General features: G+C 41.8%; 1 protein-coding gene across 4 annotated transcripts in view; it reads left to right on the top strand.

The window, feature by feature from the left end:
* The first annotated feature begins 303 nt into the window (after nucleotides 1-303).
* dnm1l.L (dynamin 1-like L homeolog) overlaps nucleotides 304-21,492 on the top strand; it is a 34,314-nt gene continuing 13,125 nt past the window's right edge. For 2 of the 4 annotated variants that reach the window (XM_041584950.1, XM_041584948.1), the window contains exons 1-10: nucleotides 304-507; nucleotides 9,603-9,750; nucleotides 11,043-11,081; nucleotides 13,227-13,273; nucleotides 13,992-14,063; nucleotides 15,815-15,901; nucleotides 17,145-17,307; nucleotides 17,708-17,828; nucleotides 17,998-18,129; nucleotides 19,999-20,205. In XM_041584950.1, coding sequence (XP_041440884.1) covers nucleotides 406-507; nucleotides 9,603-9,750; nucleotides 11,043-11,081; nucleotides 13,227-13,273; nucleotides 13,992-14,063; nucleotides 15,815-15,901; nucleotides 17,145-17,307; nucleotides 17,708-17,828; nucleotides 17,998-18,129; nucleotides 19,999-20,205 — 1,118 coding nt within the window. In that variant the 5' untranslated portion in view covers nucleotides 304-405. 4 annotated transcript variants of the gene reach the window in all.

Genomic DNA, 21,492 nt, shown 5'->3' with positions numbered 1-21,492 from the left:
AGTTCTAATGACGTCAGTGAGCCGGAATCAAGGGCGGACATGTTGGCTCCGGGCAAGAGATTTTTTACTGCAAAAAATCCATGAACGTAAAGCAGTCTTTCTAAGGAACAATACGTTTGTTGGACCTTATCCCCCTGCATTCATCGGCATCTGCCGTCCGCCCAGTCACTGACAAATTCATTCTGAGAGTATTGCTAATGACTAATCTTCCCTTTTACCACATTAAATATGGCGACCATGCCGACAACTCTCCTTGCGAGAACTACATATCCCGCCCTCCACCTCGCGGCGCGCATGCGCACTGCTCCTTCCGCGCCTGTGCCCGACTCTCTATACCGCAGAGGCCTGTGGGACTGGCGAATGGTTTCATAGCGGAGGAGGTGCCCGTGTGAGAGGAGTCCCGCCATGGAGGCGCTCATTCCTGTCATTAACAAGCTGCAGGATGTCTTCAACACGGTGGGCTCGGATGTCATTCAGTTGCCGCAGATCGTGGTGGTGGGGACTCAGGTGAGACTCGGGGTCGGTTGTGGGGGGTTCTTGACTTTGGTTTTGCCTCACGTTCTGACTGGAAACCGAATAAATGTTCCCCCTGTCATTCAATGTTCTTTATCCCGCCCTGCCCTATATTCCCTTTTTCTGTGGTGGTGATATCCCTCCTCAGCTGCCTCAGAACCTCTTGTCACTCCTGTAGCCTCTCCTTTCATTCATTATAATGGAGAATCCCCATCAAATCCCCATCACCCTGAAGCCTCAGCTGCCTCAGAACCTCTTTATAACCAGACCTGTCTGTGTCTTTTGTCTGACCCCAAACTGGACCCTACTGTCTATATTCTTCCTTCACAACCAGACCTGCCAATCACTGGCACCTCCACCTGATTAAAGGGGCTTGTTCCCCTTTAAATTAACTGTTAGCAGGATGTAGAGAGGGTTTCATTACAGGCAGCTGTTAGACTTGATACAATAGTTGCTAATACTCCAGATGCTGCTGAGAAATGGATCAAATCAATGTTGCAACTACTTGTAGCAACTACTTGTAGCAACTACTTGTAGCAAGGCAACTACTTGTAGCAACTACTTGTAGCAAGGCAACTACTTGTAGCAACTACTTGTAGCAAGGCAACTACTTGTAGCAACTACTTGTAGCAACTACTTGTAGCAACTACTTGTAGCAACTACTTGTAGCAACTACTTGTAGCAACTACTTGTAGCAACTACTTGTAGCAACTACTTGTAGCAACTACTTGTAGCAACTACTTGTAGCAACTAAATGTAGCAACTAAATGTAGCAAATTCTAACAGTTCAGAATCTGCGCCTGGATCACTGAGCTGCCAGACTGAAACACTAAACAGGGACATTAAATCTGAAACTTAAATTTTGGGAAAATGGTTAAATAAATAAATAAAATGTGGAAAACAACTGAACTGAAAAGAGTGTTTGGAAGATGAACAACCCCTTTATCAGTGACTCTATAGCCGTCGCTAAACGCAGCCCTTACGCTGGTAACGTCTCTGCCAAAAAAGACCTGTTTACCCAATACTGTCCGTATCATAATGCGTACGATATCTGAGTTTATTAAAGAGGTTCTGAAGCAGCTCAGGTTTTAGAGTGGAGTCTTGTGCGGGTCCGTTTTTTTGGAACCCGCAACCGCATTCTTACCCGATTGGCAGAAGCGTCACTAGAGGGGGGCGGGCCCTGGTGCGTGATGCACAGCCGGGCCCCGCCCCCCTCCAAACTACCGGGGGCCCTGAGGGGGTGCGGGCCCTGGCCCACTCGCACCCCCTGCTCCCCCGGTAGTTCCGCCACTGCCGATTGGACCCGCTACCCGACCCAACCCGCAAGTACCTTATCTGCAACCCGGACCCGCGACCTGCTGACCATCAAGAATCAGGAAGTGCTGCCATTGTAAACCGGAAGTGACATCATCGGAAGTAGGCATGATCAGAAAAAAGGAGTAAAAATCGCTATTGAGAAGACCCGCGGCCCAACCTGCAGAACTGCCGACCCACGTCTATACCCCCACCCGGAACCTCTACCCGCAACCCACAGGGTAGCGCAGGTTTTTGCCGTTAACCCGCGAGCACCTGACCCCCAGCAGGACTCCATTCTAGAGTGCTCCAAATCAGGGGATATACTACAGTCCCGAGAACACTGGTTGCCAGAAGGTTCTGGGGTACCATGATAAAGGAGGACACCCAGTTAAAGGGCATAGAGGCATTGGAGGGGTACCATAGCAACCAGGCACTTAAAGGGGTTGTTCATCTTTAAATTAACTGTTAGTATGATGTAGAGTGGGATATTCTGAGGCAATTTGCAATTGGTTTTCATTTTTTTTTTATTATTTATGATTTTTGAGTTATTTGTCTTTTTATTCAGCATCTCTCCAGTTTGCCATTTCAGCCATTGGTTGCTAGGGTCCTAATTCCCCTCGCAACCATGCATTGATATGATTAAGAGACAGGAATATGAATAGGAGAGGCCTGAATAGAAAGACGAGGAATAAAAAGTAGCAATAACAATAAATTTGTAGCATTACAGAGCATTTGTTTTTAGATGGGGTCAGTGACCTCCCCCCCCCCATTTGAAAGCTGGACAGAAAAAAAACACCTTTAAAGGGGTTGTTCACCTGCTTCGTTAACATTTAGTGTTTTGTAAAATGTCCAATTCTAAGCAGCTTTTCAATTAATCTTCATTTTTTTCCCTCTTTTTTTCAATAGTTTTTGAATTATTCACCTTCTTCTTCTGACTCTTTCCAGCTTTTAAATGGGGGGTCACTGACCCCATCTAAAAAAACAAATGCTCTGTAAGGCTACATATTTATTGTTACTTTTTATTACTCATCTTTCTATTTAGACCCTCTCCTATTCATATACCAGTCTCTTATTTAAATAAATGTATTTTGGATCCCAGCAACCAGATGGCTGAAATTACAAACTGGAAAGCCTCTTAATAAAAAGCTAAATAAGTCAAAAATCATAAATAATAAAACATGAAAACCAATTGCAAATTGTCTCAGAATATCACTCTCTACATCGTACTAACAGTAAATTTAAAGATGAACAACCCCTTTAAGTGCCTGGTTGCTATGGCACCCCTCCATTGCCTCTGTGCCCTTTAACTGGGCGTCCTCCTTTTTCATGGCACCCCAGAACCTCCTGGCAACCAGTGTTCTAGGCACTGTAGTATATCCCCTGATTTGGAGCACTCTAGAACCTGAGCTGCTTCAGAACCTCTTTAATAAACTCCGATATCCTAGACATTATGATACATACAGTATTGGGTAAACGGGTCTTTTATTTGCAGAGACGTTACCAGTATAAGGACTTAGCAACTGCTATATAGACATTCATAAATTAAAGGGGTTGTACAACTTCCAAACACTCTTTTCAGTTCAGTTGTTTTCAGATTGTTCAACATAAACAAAGACTTTTTCCAGTTGTTTTCCATATTGTATTTTTTACCATTTTTCCAAAATTTAAGTTTAACATGTAATGTTCCTGTTAGTGTTTCAGTCTGGCAGCTCAGTGATCCAGTTGCAGATTCTAAACTGTTACATTTAGTTGATACATTTAGTTGATACATTTAGTTGATACATTTAGTTGATACATCTAGTTGATACATTTAGTTGATACATTTAGTTGATACATTTAGTTGATACATTTAGTTGATACATTTAGTTGATACATTTAGTTGATACATTTAGTTGATACATTTAGTTGATACATTTAGTTGATACATTTAGTTGATACATTTAGTTGATACATTTAGATGAAACGGTTATAGTCTCCCTTCCCAGAGCTGCTTAAGGGCTCTTACTGACGAGCGTTTTTACCTGCGCTCCCCAGCGTTCCGTTTTTCTGCGTTCAGCCGCAGGGGAGCGCTGGAATAGACGCATTACATTTTTTCCAATGGGGCTGTACTCACACAGGTGCGCAGAAGCCCAACTAGAGGGGGGCGGGCCCTGGCGCAGGACGCGCAGCCGGGCCCCCTCCGTACACCCGGAACTGGCCGGGAATATGCGCCGCACAGCTGCGCGCAGATTGCCGGGGGGCCCTGAGGAGGTGCGGGCCCTGGCCCGCTCGCACCCCCTGCTCCCCCGGTAGTTCCGCCACTGCAGGTGCATGTAGGCGCCGAACGCAGGTTGAGACGCAACATGCTGCATTTTCCCTGCGTTAGGCGCCTACATGCGCCTGTGTGAGTACAGCCCCATTGGAAAATACTGTAATGCTCCCCTGCTGAACGCAGAAAAACGGAACGCAGGTAAAAACGCTCGTGAGTAAGAGCCCTAAGGGCCAGGGCACACGCTGCTATTTCAGGAGATTAGTCCCCCTGCGACAAATCAATTCTTCGGGCGACTAATCTCCCCGAACTGCCTTCGTTTTTCCGAAGTTGCCTTACCAGGAAACTTTGGGCGACTTCGGAAAACGTAGCGCTCTGAGTGCCATCCCGCGGTGATTCCGATTTTAGCCGGCGGGAAGGCAGGTTGGGGAGATTAGTCGCCCAGAGAAGAACCGATTTGTCGCTGGGCGTCTAATCTCCCAAAATATCAGCCTTAGAAGGTGAAAAATGCCACTTTACACTTCAATATTAGAACGGTCACAAATAGAAAATCGGAAGCAATTGGATTTATTTCTGGTCTCAAACCGACGGAACTGCAAAAAGTGTTCGAAGGTGAACAACCCCTTTAACTTAATTACATTACACAATTAAAGGGACAGCACACCGTTCAAGTTATGAGGCTAAACGAGTCCTGATTAAGCCCATTCATTATATCTGTTTATTTTCTACCGGCTGACAGCTCTGCGGGTTTCCCCATAAATAAACAATCGAGGCAGAAATGTGCCATAAAGCACAAGTCTTCAATCTGCGGCTTTAGACTCCGACTCCTGGCAATTATCATTGTTGCTGAGATTGTTAGGGGTTGGGTAATGGGTAAGGCCATATCAGAGGGGGAAGTGGAAATTGCACATCCAGCGAGCAGTGACTGGAAAAGGGCATCACTAGCCACCCGGATATGTATTACAGTAACATCTCAACTCTTGCGTCATGAAGGAAAATTCAATTCTCATTGAATTTGCCAATTAAACTCTAAGTTATTTGTAAATGCAGCTGCCAACGAGCGAGAAATGGGTCCGTTTCTATTCTCTGCACTGCTGGGACTGACTCGTGATATAATGTAGCAGAAGGCAGCTGAATAACAGACCCGTTACAATCTAACTTCCGCTACATTGTTTTAGCAGTCGGAATGAGAAGTGCAGAGAATATGACAGATACTGACATCACCGGCAGTTATATTTGGAAAGGTGCAGAGAATGATGTTTCATTATGCAGCCCCCCAAATCCCTTTGCCTTTAAATATGACAAGTGGTATAGTATACAGAGGGAGTATACAGAGGGTAAGCTGTATGAGTATATATCCCAGGCTGCTACTGCTGGAAAGGGCAGCTGCCTAGTCCTGAGTGTTGGGTCCAGCAGACTGGCTGACGGCAAAGGATTCCTCATTAGCTGTGACCCTGCCAAGGTTATAATGTGTCTCTCCCACCTCGTCACAATCACACTCTCCTTTTCCTTTGGTGCTTCTTTAAAGGGGAAGTTATTGCTCATATTATTTCCCTTAGACAGTACAGTATGAGAGTATAGCTTATTGTGTGCCCAGAACATTCCTTCTCTGTATATTTGTATTTATACATATGGGAGGAGGGAGGTGCCATATTGATTCCCTTAGACAGTACAGTATGAGGGTATAGCTTATTGTGTGCCCAGAACATTCCTTCTCTGTATATTTGTATTTATACATATGGGAGGAGGTGCCATATTGATTCCCTTAGACAGTACAGTATGAGGGTATAGCTTATTGTGTGCCCAGAACATTCCTTCTCTGTATATTTGTATTTATACATATGGGAGGAGGAGGTGCCATATTGATTCCCTTAGACAGTACAGTATGAGGGTATAGCTTATTGTGTGCCCAGAACATTCCTTCTCTGTATATTTGTATTTATACATATGGGAGGAGGTGCCATATTGATTCCCTTAGACAGTACAGTATGAGGGTATAACTTATTGTGTGCCCAGAACATTCCTTCTCTGTATATTTGTATTTATACATATGGGAGGAGGAGGTGCCATATTGATTCCCTTAGACAGTACAGTATGAGGGTATAGCTTATTGTGTGCCCAGAACATTCCTTCTCTGTATATTTGTATTTATACATATGGGAGGAGGGAGGTGCCATATTGATTCCCTTAGACAGTACAGTATGAGGGTATAGCTTATTGTGTGCCCAGAACATTCCTTCTCTGTATATTTGTATTGATATGGGAGGGAGTTGCTATACTGCATGTCACTTTGCATCCACTAATAGAAAATTGGGCTCTTCTTCTTTGAAACTAAAACCAATGTATCATTCTACTTCCTTACTGGTCGAGCACATTCACAAAAATTGAAGTGAAGCAGACGCAGCAAATGACGTGGGGCTGAATTTGGAGCCTTTGCTGTCGGGGGGGGGGCCAGACTAACTACACAGATATGGACAATGTACAATTTCCTGGTGCTGCGAAGTGTTAAAACTATTGACACGCTCCCCCCCTATTATTATGTACGTGTGTTGTTGCTGCCAGTGAATGTCTGCGTATGATCAAAGGTTGTTGTGTAGCCGCCATACAGTAATTAGCCAGTAATGTGCAGCTCTATGTACGTAATGTTTCTAGGAGGCCCCACTGCTGCTTCTAGGGCTTCTGTCACACGGCTGCTGATGCATTTGCTCTTATTCAGCCCCGGAAGTTGCTGGAAAATGTTGTAGTTTTGTATTGGCAGAAAGGAATGACAGTCATGTTACTACCTACTCAGTAGTTACTACCTACTCTCCAGCCTGCAGGTGCTGTACCTTCCCCCACTGCACAGGGAGATCTCAGCAGCTCTGGGTTAAGGTATAAAATCAAATTTTAAGGATGCACAGATTATATGTATAAATAGAAATATACAGAGAAGGAATGTTCTGGGCACACAATAAACTATACCCTCATACTGTACTGTCTAAGGGAATCAATATGGCACCTCCTCCTCCCATATGTATAAATACAAATATACAGAGAAGGAATGTTCTGGGCACACAATAAGCTATACCCTCATACTGTACTGTCTAAGGGAATCAATATGGCACCTCCTCCTCCCATATGTATAAATACAAATATACAGAGAAGGAATGTTCTGGGCACACAATAAGCTATACCCTCATACTGTACTGTCTAAAGGAATCAATATGGCACCTCCACCCATATGTATAAATACAAATATACAGAGAAGGAATGTTCTGGGCACACAATAAGCTATACCCTCATACTGTACTGTCTAAGGGAATCAATATGGCACCTCCCTCCTCCCATATGTATAAATACAAATATACAGAGAAGGAATGTTCTGGGCACACAATAAGCTATACCCTCATACTGTACTGTCTAAGGGAATCAATATGGCACCTCCTCCCATATGTATAAATACAAATATACAGAGAAGGAATGTTCTGGGCACACAATAAGCTATACCCTCATACTGTACTGTCTAAGGGAATCAATATGGCACCTCCTCCTCCCATATGTATAAATACAAATATACAGAGAAGGAATGTTCTGGGCACACAATAAGCTATACCCTCATACTGTACTGTCTAAGGGAATCAATATGGCACCTCCTCCTCCCATATGTATAAATACAAATATACAGAGAAGGAATGTTCTGGGCACACAATAAGCTATACTCTCATACTGTACTGTCTAAGGGAATCAATATGGCACCTCCTCCCATATGTATAAATACAAATATACAGAGAAGGAATGCTCTGGGCACACAATAAGCTATACCCTCATACTGTACTGTCTAAGGGAATCAATATGGCACCTCCACCCATATGTATAAATTGATTCACACCGACCATTTGATTGAGATTTAATTCAACATTGATTGTTACATAAAAGTCTGATTTAGGGAAATATCACCTAAACACTGGATTGAATTCTTTATTCTTACATTACTATTATTATTTTGGTCTCAAGCTGCCCACCCATACACTGAGTTTTCAGGATATTATTAGTCATTATGTAGAGACAACGTCATAGAGAATGTTGGCTCATTCCCTGCCCCTGCTGAGCCAGGACACCAGTTAGAATATTGATATACAGACTTGGGCCCTGACACCCACAAATGAAAGTAACTTACTTCTGGCTAAGGATGCTGGGAGCTTTCATTCAGAGCAGTTTCCGGACTATGTGGCTGGTGCCCATGCTATATAAAATCTGTTTCTGTCACTAATATCTGCTGAATGGAACAGCTGTTATGAGGCCTTAAAACATTCATCTTTGTGTCTCTAGTGCAGTAAATGTTTGTGGTCACTGCTATAATATCAGCGCACTGTCCCTTTAAGCACCTTATACTGTTGTTTGAAAAGCTGCAAATGTACTGCACATCCTGACATAGTTTTATGGGATCTCTGTACAGACTATGAGCAAACTTAGGGGACTGTTCCTGCTGAATTGTGTTTAGTACAGAGGAATACCTATGCTGCCATAGTTTTATGGGATCTCTCTGTACAGACTATGAGCAAACTTAGGGACTGTTCCTGCTGAATTGTGTTTAGTACAGGCAATACCTATGCTGCCATAGTTTTATGGGATCTCTCTGTACAGACTATGAGCAAACTTAGGGGACTGTTCCTGCTGAATTGTGTTTAGTACAGAGGAATACCTATGCTGCCATAGTTTTATGGGATCTCTCTGTACAGACTATGAGCAAACTTAGGGACTGTTCCTGCTGAATTGTGCTTAGTACAGGGAATACCTATGCTGCCATAGTTTTATGGGATCTCTCTGTACAGACTATGAGCAAACTTAGGGGACTGTTCCTGCTGAATTGTGCTTAGTACAGGGAATACCTATGCTGCCATAGTTTTATGGGATCTCTCTGTACAGACTATGAGCAAACTTAGGGGACTGTTCCTGCTGAATTGTGTTTAGTACAGAAGAATACCTATGCTGCCATAGTTTTATGGGATCTCTCTGTACAGACTATGAGCAAACTTAGGGACTGTTCCTGCTGAATTGTGCTTAGTACAGGGAATACCTATGTGCCATAGTTTTATGTGATCTCTCTGTACAGACTATGAGCAAACTTAGGGACTGTTCCTGCTGAATTGTGCTTAGTACAGGGAATACCTATGCTGCTATAGTGTTATGTGATCTCTCTGTACAGACTATGAGCAAACTTAGGGACTGTTCCTGCTGAATTGTGCTTAGTACAGGGAATACCTATGCTGCTATAGTGTTATGGGATCTCTCTGTACAGACTATGAGCAAACTTAGGGGACTGTTCCTGCTGAATTGTGCTTAGTACAGGGAATACCTATGCTGACATAGTTTTATGGGATCTCTCTGTACAGACTATGAGCAAACTTAGGGGACTGTTCCTGCTGAATTGTGCTTAGTACAGGGAATACCTATGTACCATAGTTTTATGGGATCTCTCTGTACAGAGAGATCCCATAATTTCTATGCATAAATCCTGCAATGTTGATTTCTGTAACTTTAAACCTGAATGTTTCTTGTTCTTTAGAGCAGTGGAAAAAGTTCGGTGCTGGAGAGTTTGGTGGGACGGGACCTGCTCCCTAGAGGTACTGGGGTAGTGACAAGAAGACCTCTGATCCTGCAGTTGGTTCACGTTTCCTCAGACGACCGGCGCAAGACTTCTGGAGATGAGAATGGTAACGTATCTGCCCAGGTGCCCACGTCCATTATGGTTTGAGTTGTAAGAAATCCATAGAATGTGTGTGTCTCACCCAGGTTGAATTATCATATGGCTTTATGTGGGGCAGATGCAATTAATATCAGTGGCTTAAAGGAGTTGTTCGCCTTCCAACACTTTTTCCAGTTCAATTGGTTTCATATTAGTTCACCTGAAATAGAGTTTTTCCAATTACTTTCCATTATTTAGTGTTTTAACAATTGCCAAAATCTAAGTTTAAAGTTTAATGTCCCTATCCTTATTGTTTGGTTCTGGCAGCTCAGTAATTCAGGCGCAGACTCTAAACTGTTACAATTTTGCAACAATTAGTTGATTCAATTAGTTGATCCATTTCTCAGCAACGTCTCTAGAGTATTAGTAACTATTGTATCAATTCTAACAGCTGCCTTTAATGAAATCCAGAGATTCTGCTCAGCAGGGACAAAGATTAGAATTGTATCCACTAAATCAATTTGGTACCGTTTAGAGGGTCGTCGACCCCCCTCCTAGAGCTGCGATTGTTTTTTTCATTATTTGTGTTTTTTTGAGTTATTCATCAGCTCTCTAGTTTGTAATTTCAGCAATCTGGTTGCTAGGGTCCAAATTACCATAGCAACCGTGCATTGATTTGAATAAGAGACTGAAATATGAATAGGAGAGGCCTGAATAGAAAGAGGAGTAATAAAAAGTAACTACATTTGTAGTCTTACAGAGCACATGTTTTTAGATGGGGTCAGTGACCCCAATTTGAAAGCTGGAAAGAGTCATAAGAGAGAGGAAAATATTTGAGAAACTATAGAAAATAAAAAGAGAAGACCAATTGGAAAGTTGCTTATAATTGGCCATTCTTTTACATAATAAAAGTTAACTTAAAGGTGAACCACCCCTTACTAAATCGAGTGGATCTTACCAAACGAGCGGATCTTATAGTGTGTGGTCACCTTTAGTCAGATCAAAGGTAAAGACTGTGCCTGGGAGAAGATGAGGGTTCCAGTGGATATATTTGGGGGTTCTATTGGAGACAGTATGATATACAGACCAGTCTTTACCTGAAAGGGTGGTATTTCTGTAGGGGAAGTGGGAGGGGCATCCCCTGTGGGGTCATCACTTTGTTCCATCTCACCTGTATTGTATTGACCTCCCGTTGGGGATATCTTTAACCCATTGTCTGGCAAGTCTGTCTCCATGGATGGGGGCTGCGGAGCACAAGGTGGAGGACCCAATCCCTCAATAACATCTCTTTCTTTGTTGTGTTTCTCTCTTTGATTCCAGACCTCAACTCCTGGAAAAATCCGATGCACTTTTCCAAAGGTCTCCTGTTTCCACTGTTCCCCCCCTCCCACTTTATTTCCTACCTGCATGTGCCTACCTGTGTAACCTGTATAATCCCTGTGCAACTACAGTACACACTCCCTGCCGGCCCTCCAGCACTCGGACATTATCAATAATGGCCGGATCCCTTAGAGAACAGCACAAAGTCAGTTTTATCTCTATGCTGTTTACCAGACCTGTGGCCATTCAGGTGTTACTACTACTACTACAATTCCCAGCATCCCTCCAACAGCCTTTGTTTGTCAGCGTGTTAAAAGAGAAGGAGAGCTACCGAAGCAGTTTATTGTCAATAGATTAGACACAATAGTGCAAGCTATAACACTATATTTTTTCTGCAGAATACTTTACCATACCTGAGTAAACAGCTATTAAATCTCTCTGTTTGTTTAGGATAGCAGCTGCCATATTAGCTTGGTGTGACCTCACTTCCTGTCTGAGTCTCTCCCTGCTCACTCATAGTTCTTGGCTCAGATTACAGCAGGGAGGGGAGGAGGGAAAAGGGAGGGAGAGAGGAGCAAACTGAGCATGCTCAAGCCCTAGCCCTGGAGGCTGAAAACAGTTAGTCTGATACAGAAGCCCATGAGTACACAATAGAAGGAAATGAATGTGCTGTTTCTTTTGACAGAGGTCTCAGAGCAGCATTACTTTACTGGTGTATTTATATTAGGGATGCACCAAATCCACTATTTTGGATTCGGCCAAACCCCCGAATCTTTCGCGAAAGATGCAACCGAACCGAATCCAAATCCTAATTTGCATATGCAAATTAGGAGTGGGGAGGGAAAACCTTTTTTACTTCCTTGTTTTGTGACAAAATGTCACACAATTTCCCTCCCCACCCCTAATTTGTATATGCAAATTAGGATTTGGTTTGGCCGGGCAGAAGGATTTGGTTCGGCTGGGCAGAAGGATTCGGCTGAATCCGAATCTTGCTGAAAAAGGCTGAATCCCCAACCGAATCCTGAATTCGGTGCATCAATAATTTTATATAGACCTTTCTAATAAAGCTTACTTCCTTTTAGCCTTTCCTTCTCCTTTAAGGGACTTCAGCAACATCATCTCGGCCCAGGTTGCAGGGAGTTGCAGTACAAAGGGACATGGTGGACATCGTCTGTGTCTGCACTACTTGCCATTATTGATAATGTCCCGTCGTTGGCAAAAGCAGCTTATAAGTGAAACCTTTTTATTTGCAGTTTCCTTTTTATTTTTCTGCAGATTCAGCCCTGTATGTACATTGTGTTTTATTCTATCACATCTATTATTTATTTATTTGTGTTAATGTGGCTCCCATCTTGCATGCATCATGTCATTTGCACTCTATTGGGTAATCAAGTAACATCACTGGCATTTGAAATGCCCAACTACCCATTTCAGCCAATCAGAAAGCCCACGAGGCAGGAACAAGGGGGCGCAATAGGAGAGCTACGGGAGGAGATAAATAAGTGTGGGGAGTTGGGTTATCCAAAGCTGTTAACCACTCAGTGTTTCCATTAAATTGTCCAGGCCATGAAGAATACATTTTGGAATCATGTATTGATAAGGGAATATGCATTATTCTTGCATTTTATCCAGGAAGGAGAATTTGATTTAATACCTTTTGCTCCTTCCACAATTGCTCTGAAGTACCAGGCAGGGATGATTTACCTTTTCCCACAAAAAAATTATAACTAGTTACTACAACTCCCAGCATGCTCGACCAGTGTTCTCTGCAAGCTGCCTATCTGCTTGGGAGCCACACGTTGGTGTTACAGATAAGAGATCCTGGAATGTGCATCAGTTACTTACACAGTCTAGTGAATGGGGCAAAGGCCTCTATACAAAGAATGAGATATACAGACATATTATGGGATTGCAGTCCTGTGTTAAACCTGATTACTCTTTAGGCAGGAGAGCTGCCATATTGGAGACAGGGCTAAAGACAATGGTCCCTGCCTGCCAGGGGGCTGCTGGGAGTTGTATTTCATTTTAGTTATCTTTTGCTTTTTATATTTTGCTCTACGCTGCACAGAGACTCTGGATCCAACAGCAGTTGGGAAGCTCAATGCTTTAATCCCAATAATTATCCAATCTCTTCTCAGCACAGCCTTTATTACGTGACTAATTACTGGCCTTTCTTAATTACAGGGGTGGAAGCCGACGAATGGGGCAAGTTCCTGCACACAAAGAACAAGGTAGGACCCTGTGAGATGGTTCTTCCCAGTATGGTATCTGCTTCTGATTGTACAGACCTGTAAGTCTCACCCTCTCGACTCTATAAAGGCTTCTCCTCCCAAAAACAGGACAGTGTCTTCTACTACCTCTCATTCCGTCTTCTAAATTACTTTTCTTTGGGAAAATAAGTCAAGGTTTAATTTAGGGATGCACCGAATCCAGGATTCGATTCGGGATTCTGCTGAATTCTGATTCGGCTGAATCATTCTGCCCGGCCGAACCAAATCCAAATCCTAATTTGCATATGCAAATTAGGGATGGGAGGAAATTTTCGTGACTTTTCGTCACAAAACAAGGAAGTAATTTTTTTTCTACCACCTCTAATTTGCATATGCAAATTAGGATTTGGATTTGGTTCGATATTTGGCCGAACTTTTCACAAAGGATTCGGGGGTTCGGGCGAATCCCAAATAGTGGATTCGGTGGATCCCTAGTTTAATTAAACCTTTTGTTGTCCTCAACGTTTTGCCATTTAAAGGGTAAATGTTTCTTATTTTAAATATAATAATACCCTCTAAAAGGCAATACAAACATGAGTGGGAGCTGCCATATTATAAAATAAGAGGCTGTAGTGCAGGGATATTGCAGCAGTCACCATTTTTCTGGGGTGTTGGGTCTGCTCACGTACTATCCACAGTGTCTCTGTTTGTGCATAACCTTCTTCTCCTTCCATTCCAGATCTACACTGATTTCGATGAAATCCGCCAGGAGATCGAGAATGAAACAGAGAGGATTTCTGGGAATAATAAAGTAAGAGAATTCTATTGACTGGACACTGATTACATGCTCTGCAGCTCTCAAGCTTGTCATTTAAATCCTTGTTTGGTTGCTAAGGTTTGAGTAGCCTAGCAACCAGTGTCGGACTGGCCCACCCCGATACCAGGAAAACTCCCGGTGGGCCCAGGTGTCAGTGGGCCCTCCTGCTTCTAACCATTTGGCCTACTTCATGGTCATTTCTGTATTTATTTACTAATGGAAGAATAGTATGTAGATATAAAAGTCTAAGAGAATAAAGAGGTTGAGTGAGGAGAGAAGGAATAATAGTTTGGAAAGTGGGCCCTTAGTCTAAGGTTTTTTCTGCTAGCCACCATACAGCAGGTTTGAATTATAAATGGCCCTCCAGTTTATGAACACACACATCACGACTGTAAGTCTCTAATTAAGCAGCGAAGTTGGTACCATGTTGTTAAGACCTGTAGTATGAACTTCCCGTGACTTGTGTGTCCCTTCGGACGACTGGAAGGCTGTACCATGGAGTCGTTATGAAGGAACATCCGTTGGCATGGAGGCTAATTACACGTTAATATGTCATGTCTTCCCATCTCTCATTGTAATTCCTGTTCCGCAGCGCTTGTAATCGAATATTACACTCATTTGTCCGTATTTGTATTGCCAAGAAGTCACATGACTGGTAATGCCCTTTAAATTGATTTAATGAGCACATACGCCTGCCTGTTTCTGAGTCACATCTTCTGCGGTTTATCCTTTCTTTCCACTTAATCTGTTTTATATTTGATATATTCCCAAGGCCTGGCTTGTCAGACTTTCCTTGGGTTGTTGGACGGGAACAAGCTTTCCACGGGGTCGCTGGGAGTCGTAGCTCTCGTTCCGGCAAAGCCACAAATCTTTGTAGCGCTGGTTAAACTATGTTAAGAAAACCGGTGTAGTGACTTAACGCCAGTTTACAAGCTGTGCCAAGTTTTCTATTGGTTCTACACTAGAAGCAACAATGCATGTTTATAAATATGTCCCATAGTATTTCAGGCATGAATTAAGCAAACAAAGGGTAACCTAGACCTTATGCTGACTTCATGCAGGCCACGTTTAAAAGGATCCAATTGTTCCTGTTCTGTCGCTGAAAGTCACTTCACACCCAAGATTTAATACCTGTGTGTGTCAAAGGATTAAAGGGCTCAGTAAATCTATTGTGTGCAGTGCCAGCGGTATGTAACGGGTTAATCCTGTAACCCAATCTCCGCTCTCTAATACCATTTACAGATGGAAGCTCTGCACTCACGGTAGTTGGGCGTCAGCCCTGACTTTGCAGACATACCCCCATATGTAATAAAAGGCACTACGTTTTAGGGAAGCACCGAATCCACTATTTTGGATTCGGCCGAACCCCCGAATCCTTTGTGAAAGATTCGGCCGAATACCAAACCGAATCCTAATTTGCATATACAAATTAGGGGTGGAAAGGGGAAAACATTTTTTACTTCCTTTGTGACCAAAAGTCACACGATTTCCCTCCCTGTCCCAAATTTGCATATGCAAATTTGGGTTCGGCTGGGCAGAAGGATTCGGCCGAATCCTGCTGAAAAAGGCTGAATCCTGGCCAAATCCCAAACCGAATCCTGAATATGGTGCATCCCTACTAAGTTTGCCCAAGAGCAGTTACCCATAGCAACCAATAAGATGTTTGCTTTCTTTGCTTTCTTTTAGTGCCTTTTATTACATAACCCCCATAGTGTCTTTACAATAATGTCTCTGTCTCTTTCCAGGGTATCAGCTCGGAACCCATTCACCTGAAGATCTTCTCCCCTAATGTGGTCAACTTAACCCTTGTGGATTTACCAGGGATGACAAAGGTAATGTGGGAAAGAACCATCTGATTTGGCCTCTGTGTACTGAAAATACCAGGGCCTATTTTAAATCTCAGCCTATGAGTAAGAGCCCCAAAAGGCACATTAGGCCATGTCTTAATATGTCCTAATAATTTATTTATTTATTTTTTTTATTTGCTTCCCTATCAATTTTTGGAGGAACTCACATTCTTGGTTTTACTCCTATTTTAAATCCCAGTCAAGACTTGCTTTGACTGCTTTGTATTTAGAGACACACTCTGGGGTAGATTAGATTCACTGACCAAAATGTTGACCACCTACCCCAAACCAGGTACAGTTTATATAAACAAGCCATTCAACGCTGAAAAAGGAGAAAAGGCACAGGATACGCAGCAAATAACAAATAAGCTCTATGGTATACAATGGGATTTTGCAGAACTTATCTTTTATCTACTGTGTATCCTGTGCTTGAATGGCTGCCCCCATGGCTACACAGCAGCTTGTTTATATAAACTATAGTAGTACTTATCTGTTATCTACTGTGTATCCTGTGCTTGAATGGCTGCCCCCATGGCTACACAGCAGCTTGTTTATATAAACTATAGTAGTACTTATCTGTTATCTACTGTGTATCCTGTGCTTGAATGGCTGCCCCCATGGATACACAGCAGCTTGTTTATATAAACTATAGTAGTACTTATCTGTTATCTACTGTGTATCCTGTGCTTGAATGGCTGCCCCCATGGATACACAGCAGCTTGTTTATATAAACTATAGTAGTTCTTATCTGTTATCTACTGTGTATCCTGTGCTTGAATGGCTGCCCCCATGGCTACACAGCAGCTTGTTTATATAAACTATAGTAGTACTTATCTGTTATCTACTGTGTATCCTGTGCTTGAATGGCTGCACCTTTGGCTACACAGCAGCTTGTTTATATAAACTATAGTAGTACTTATCTGTTATCTACTGTGAATCTTGTGCTTGAATGGCTGCCCCCATGGCTACACAGCAGCTTGTTTATATAAACTATAGTAGTACTTATCTGTTATCTACTGTGTATCCTGTGCTTGAATGGCTGCACCTTTGGCTACACAGCAGCTTGTTTATATAAACTATAGTAGTACTTATCTGTTATCTACTGTGTATCCTGTGCTTGAATGGCTGCCCCCATGGCTACACAGCAGCTTGTTTATATAAACTATAGTAGTACTTATCTGTTATCTACTGTGTATCCTGTGCTTGAATGGAGGGTTTTCTTCCCCAGGTACCTGTCGGCGACCAACCCAAAGATATTGAAATCCAGATCCGTGAGCTCATCCTGAGGTACATCAGCAATCCCAATTCCATTATTCTTGCAGTCACAGCTGCCAACACCGACATGGCAACCTCCGAGGCACTAAAGATTGCACGGGAGAGCGACCCCGATGGTAACTGAGTTTCACTTTCTTTCTGCATAAAGACTCTCTGCCAGTTACATGGAAAAATCAATGCACATTTCAAGTTTAAACATTAAAGGGGAAATAGCAATGGTCTCTGGAAAACAGATTTATTTGTGGGTTTCCTGCTGCTTTGGAAATATCCTTCCCTTGCCTTGAAGGGTGCTGGGAGATATAATCCAGTAATAGCTGAAGAAACAAATGTTATAGCATCATATTATCCCACACAGAGGTACAGAACCATCTCTGAAATCTAATTGGCAGGCCTTGAAAATCTCCTACGTAACTTTGAAAACCAAATATAATTTTAGTTAGGGCCCAGCGCATGACTGTAAACGATGATGGCTACTTGTTCACACGTTGCTGAGCTTTCTTTGATTCTGTTTGTCAGGTCGCAGGACTCTCGCTGTCATTACCAAGCTGGACCTCATGGACGCAGGGACGGACGCTATGGACGTGCTTCTGGGGAGGGTAATCCCAGTCAAACTTGGCATCATCGGAGTGGTCAACAGGTATCCAGATCTGTTTCATTATTTGTACATTTTTATTTGGGTTGTCCATTTTGTTACCCTGCACTGCACTGAGCCCAGTACTTCAGTCCCTATTTCACCGCCATTTATTTATCGGTCAAAGGAAGGTGATAGCTCTGTATGATACATTATGTTAAATTATAATTAACAGGAGCCAGTTGGACATTAATAATAAAAAGATCGTGGCCGACTCTATCCGGGATGAGTACGGGTTCCTACAGAAGAAGTACCCCTCACTGGCGACTAGGAATGGTACCAAATACCTCGCACGGACTCTTAACAGGTAAAACATTTCTCCCAAACAGGCAGGGAAATGGTTAGAGGGCAGGTCAAAAATTACAAGTCTGTTTTACTACCATTAAAGGGGCTGTTCACCTTTTTCAGTTCAATTGTTTTCAGAAATAGACATTTTTCAATTACTTTCCATTTTTTTTTTTTTTTTTACAGTTTTTCCGATTTCTAAGTGTAAAGTTTAATGTTTTTTTATTATTTATCTGGCAGCTCAGTAATTCAGATGCAGACTAGTGAATGTGCGGGTCGGGCTTTTCGATGTTTTTAGATGGAGTCAGTGACCCCCATTTGAAAGCTGGAAAGAGTCAGAAGAGAAAGGAAAATAATTAAGAAACTGTAGAAAATAAAAAGAGAAGACCAATTGGAAAGTTGCTTAGAGTTCAACATTTAGTTGATACAATAAGTTGAAACTTTTTTCATCAGCATCTCTGGAGTATTAGCAACTATTGTATCAATTCAAACAGCCGCCTTTCATGATACCCAGGGATTCTGCTCAGCAGGGACAAAGATAAGAAATGTATCAACTAAATGTATCAATTTAGAACAGTTTACAGGGTCGGCGACCCCCCCCTTATTTAACAGCTCTCCAGTTTGTCATTTCAGCAATCTGGGTGCTAAGGTCCAAATTCCCCTAGCAACCATACATTGATTTGAATAAGAAACTGAAATATGAATAGGAGAGGCCTGAATAGAAAGAAGATTAATAAAAAGTAGCAATAACAATACATGTGTAGCCTTAAAGCATGTGTTTTTAGATGGGGTCAGTGACCCCCATTTGAAAGCTGGAAAGAGTCAGAAGAGAAAGGAAAACAATTAAGAAACTGTAGAAAATATAAAGAGAAGACCAATTGGAAAGTTGCTTAGAATTTGACATTTAGGGGCCGATTCACTAACTTCAAGTGAAGGATTCGAAGGTAAAAAACTTTGAATTTCGAAGTTTTTTTTGGGCTACTTCGACCATCGAATGGGCTACTTCGACCTTCGACTACGAATCGAAGGATTCGTAGTAAAAATTGTTCGACTATTCGACCATTCGATAGTCGAAGTACTGTCTCTTTAAAAAAAACGTAGAAAAACTTCGACCCCCTAGTTCGCCATCTAAAAGCTACCGAAGTCAATGTTAGCCTATGGGGAAGGTCCCCATAGGGTTTCCTAACTTTTTTTGATCTAAGGATATTCCTTCGATCGTTGGATTAAAATCCTTCGAATCGTTCGGTTCAAAGGATTTATCGGAATTATCCTTCGATCGTTCGATCGAACTATCTGCGCTAAATCCTTTGACTTCGATATTCGAAGTCGAAGGATTTTAATTCCTAGTTGAATATCGAGGGTTAATTAACCCTCGATATTCGACCCTTAGTGAATCGGCCCCTAAGTTGATACAATAAGTTGAAACTTTTTTCATCAGCATCTCTGGAGTATCAGCAACTATTGTATCAATTCTAACGGCTGCCTTTAATGATACCCAGGGATTCTGCTCAGCAGGAACAAAGATAAGAAATGGATCAACTAAATGTATCAATTTAGAACAGTTCACAGGGTCGGTGACCCCCCCCTCCCGAGCTACTGAAAATGAAACTTTACACTTCAATATTAGTGAACCGGTCACATGTAGAAAATAGAAAGTCATTGGAAAAAGTCGGAACTGTCTGAAACCAACTGAACTGAAAAAAAGTGTTTTTGGAGGTGAACAACTATACTATACTATATACTATATGTCTGTTGTGGGTAATGGCATTAAACTTGAGCAGTATTACTCAGTACAACTGGCAGCAGCAGGAGGATAAAGTGCCAAATAACAGTACATGTTTGTGCATATGTTCTGATGAACGGTTCCCAAGCACTGTGACTGTGTTTATAGGCTGCTGATGCACCATATCCGGGACTGTCTGCCGGAGCTGAAGACAAGAATAAATGTCCTGGCAGCTCAGTACCAGACCCTGCTGAACAGCTACGGGGAACCCGTGGAAGATAAGAGTGCCACGTTACTGCAGCTCATTACAAAGTTTGCCACAGAGTATTGCAACACAATTGAAGGAACTGCAAAATACATAGAAACCTCTGAACTGTAAGTACTGGGGGGCAGTACATATTGGCTTTGTCATGTTATATTCTTCTGGTACATTCACGGACTTAGATATACCATGGGACATATTCATATAGATCATATACACTTTTTTTTTTTTCCCTGACGAAGGCCCCTGTGTGGAGCCGAAACGTTGGACCACCAATAAATCACTTTCATTTGAACTATTGATTTGCTGTATTTCCTCCGCACACCAGAATTTCTTAATCAAAAGGCTCATTTATTGGATTGAGCATTTATCTAAGGATGTGCTATTTTTCTGAATAGCGCCCAGGTAGTTTTGCTATAAGTGTGTACCTAAGCCTTTACAAGCATATATAAGCTGCAATCGCTTATTGGGGAAAATCACATTTGGAGATAACACACAATCACCCAGCATTAGTTGGATATTCTTGATTCACCCTGGTGCTCAGTCGCTGGCAACCACAGGAATAACTTCAATGTATTAAATTGGTAAATCAAGAAGCAGCAAAGAGCAGAGCACCTGCTATTCAGTATTTATTGTGCATCCACGCGACATGTTTCGGGCAACAAGGGATTGGGGAAAATACTAGGGATGCACTGAATCACCAATTCCGATTCGGCTGAATCCTTCAGCCCGGCCGAACCGAATCCTAATTTGTATATGTCAATTAGGACCAGGGAGGAAAATCACGTTACTTTTTGAAAAAAAAAAAAAAAATGTCCCCCTTCCCACGCCTTATTTGCATATGCAAATTCGAATTCGGTTCAGTATTCGGTTGAATCTCTCGCGAAGGATTCGAGGTTCGGCCGAATCCAAAATAGTGGATTCAGTGCATCCCTAGAAAACCCTGCAGAAAAGTCATATAGTTAAGCGAGGCACTCACAGGACTTTAAAATATGGTGAAAAAGAGAGAAAGTTTATTTATTATTCCAACGTTTCGGTATTCCTTGACAAAGGTCTCAACGAAGACTAAAACGTTGGAATAATAAATAAACTTTATCTCCTTTTCACTATATATTTTATATATATATATATATATATATATATATATATATATATATATATATATATATATTTTATATATATATACATATATATATATATTTTATATATATATATATACATATATATATATATATACATACATATATATATATATATATATATACATATACATATATATATATATATATATATATATATACATACATATATATATATATATATATACATATACATATATATATATATATATACATATATATATATATATATATATATATATATATATACATACATATATA

This window comes from Xenopus laevis, chromosome 3L (genome assembly GCF_017654675.1).
Source record: "Xenopus laevis strain J_2021 chromosome 3L, Xenopus_laevis_v10.1, whole genome shotgun sequence".
NCBI classification, from domain to species: Eukaryota; Metazoa; Chordata; class Amphibia; order Anura; family Pipidae; genus Xenopus; species Xenopus laevis.
The sequence above is the reverse complement of the archived record's forward strand: the minus strand, read 5'-3'. Positions and strand labels throughout refer to the sequence as shown.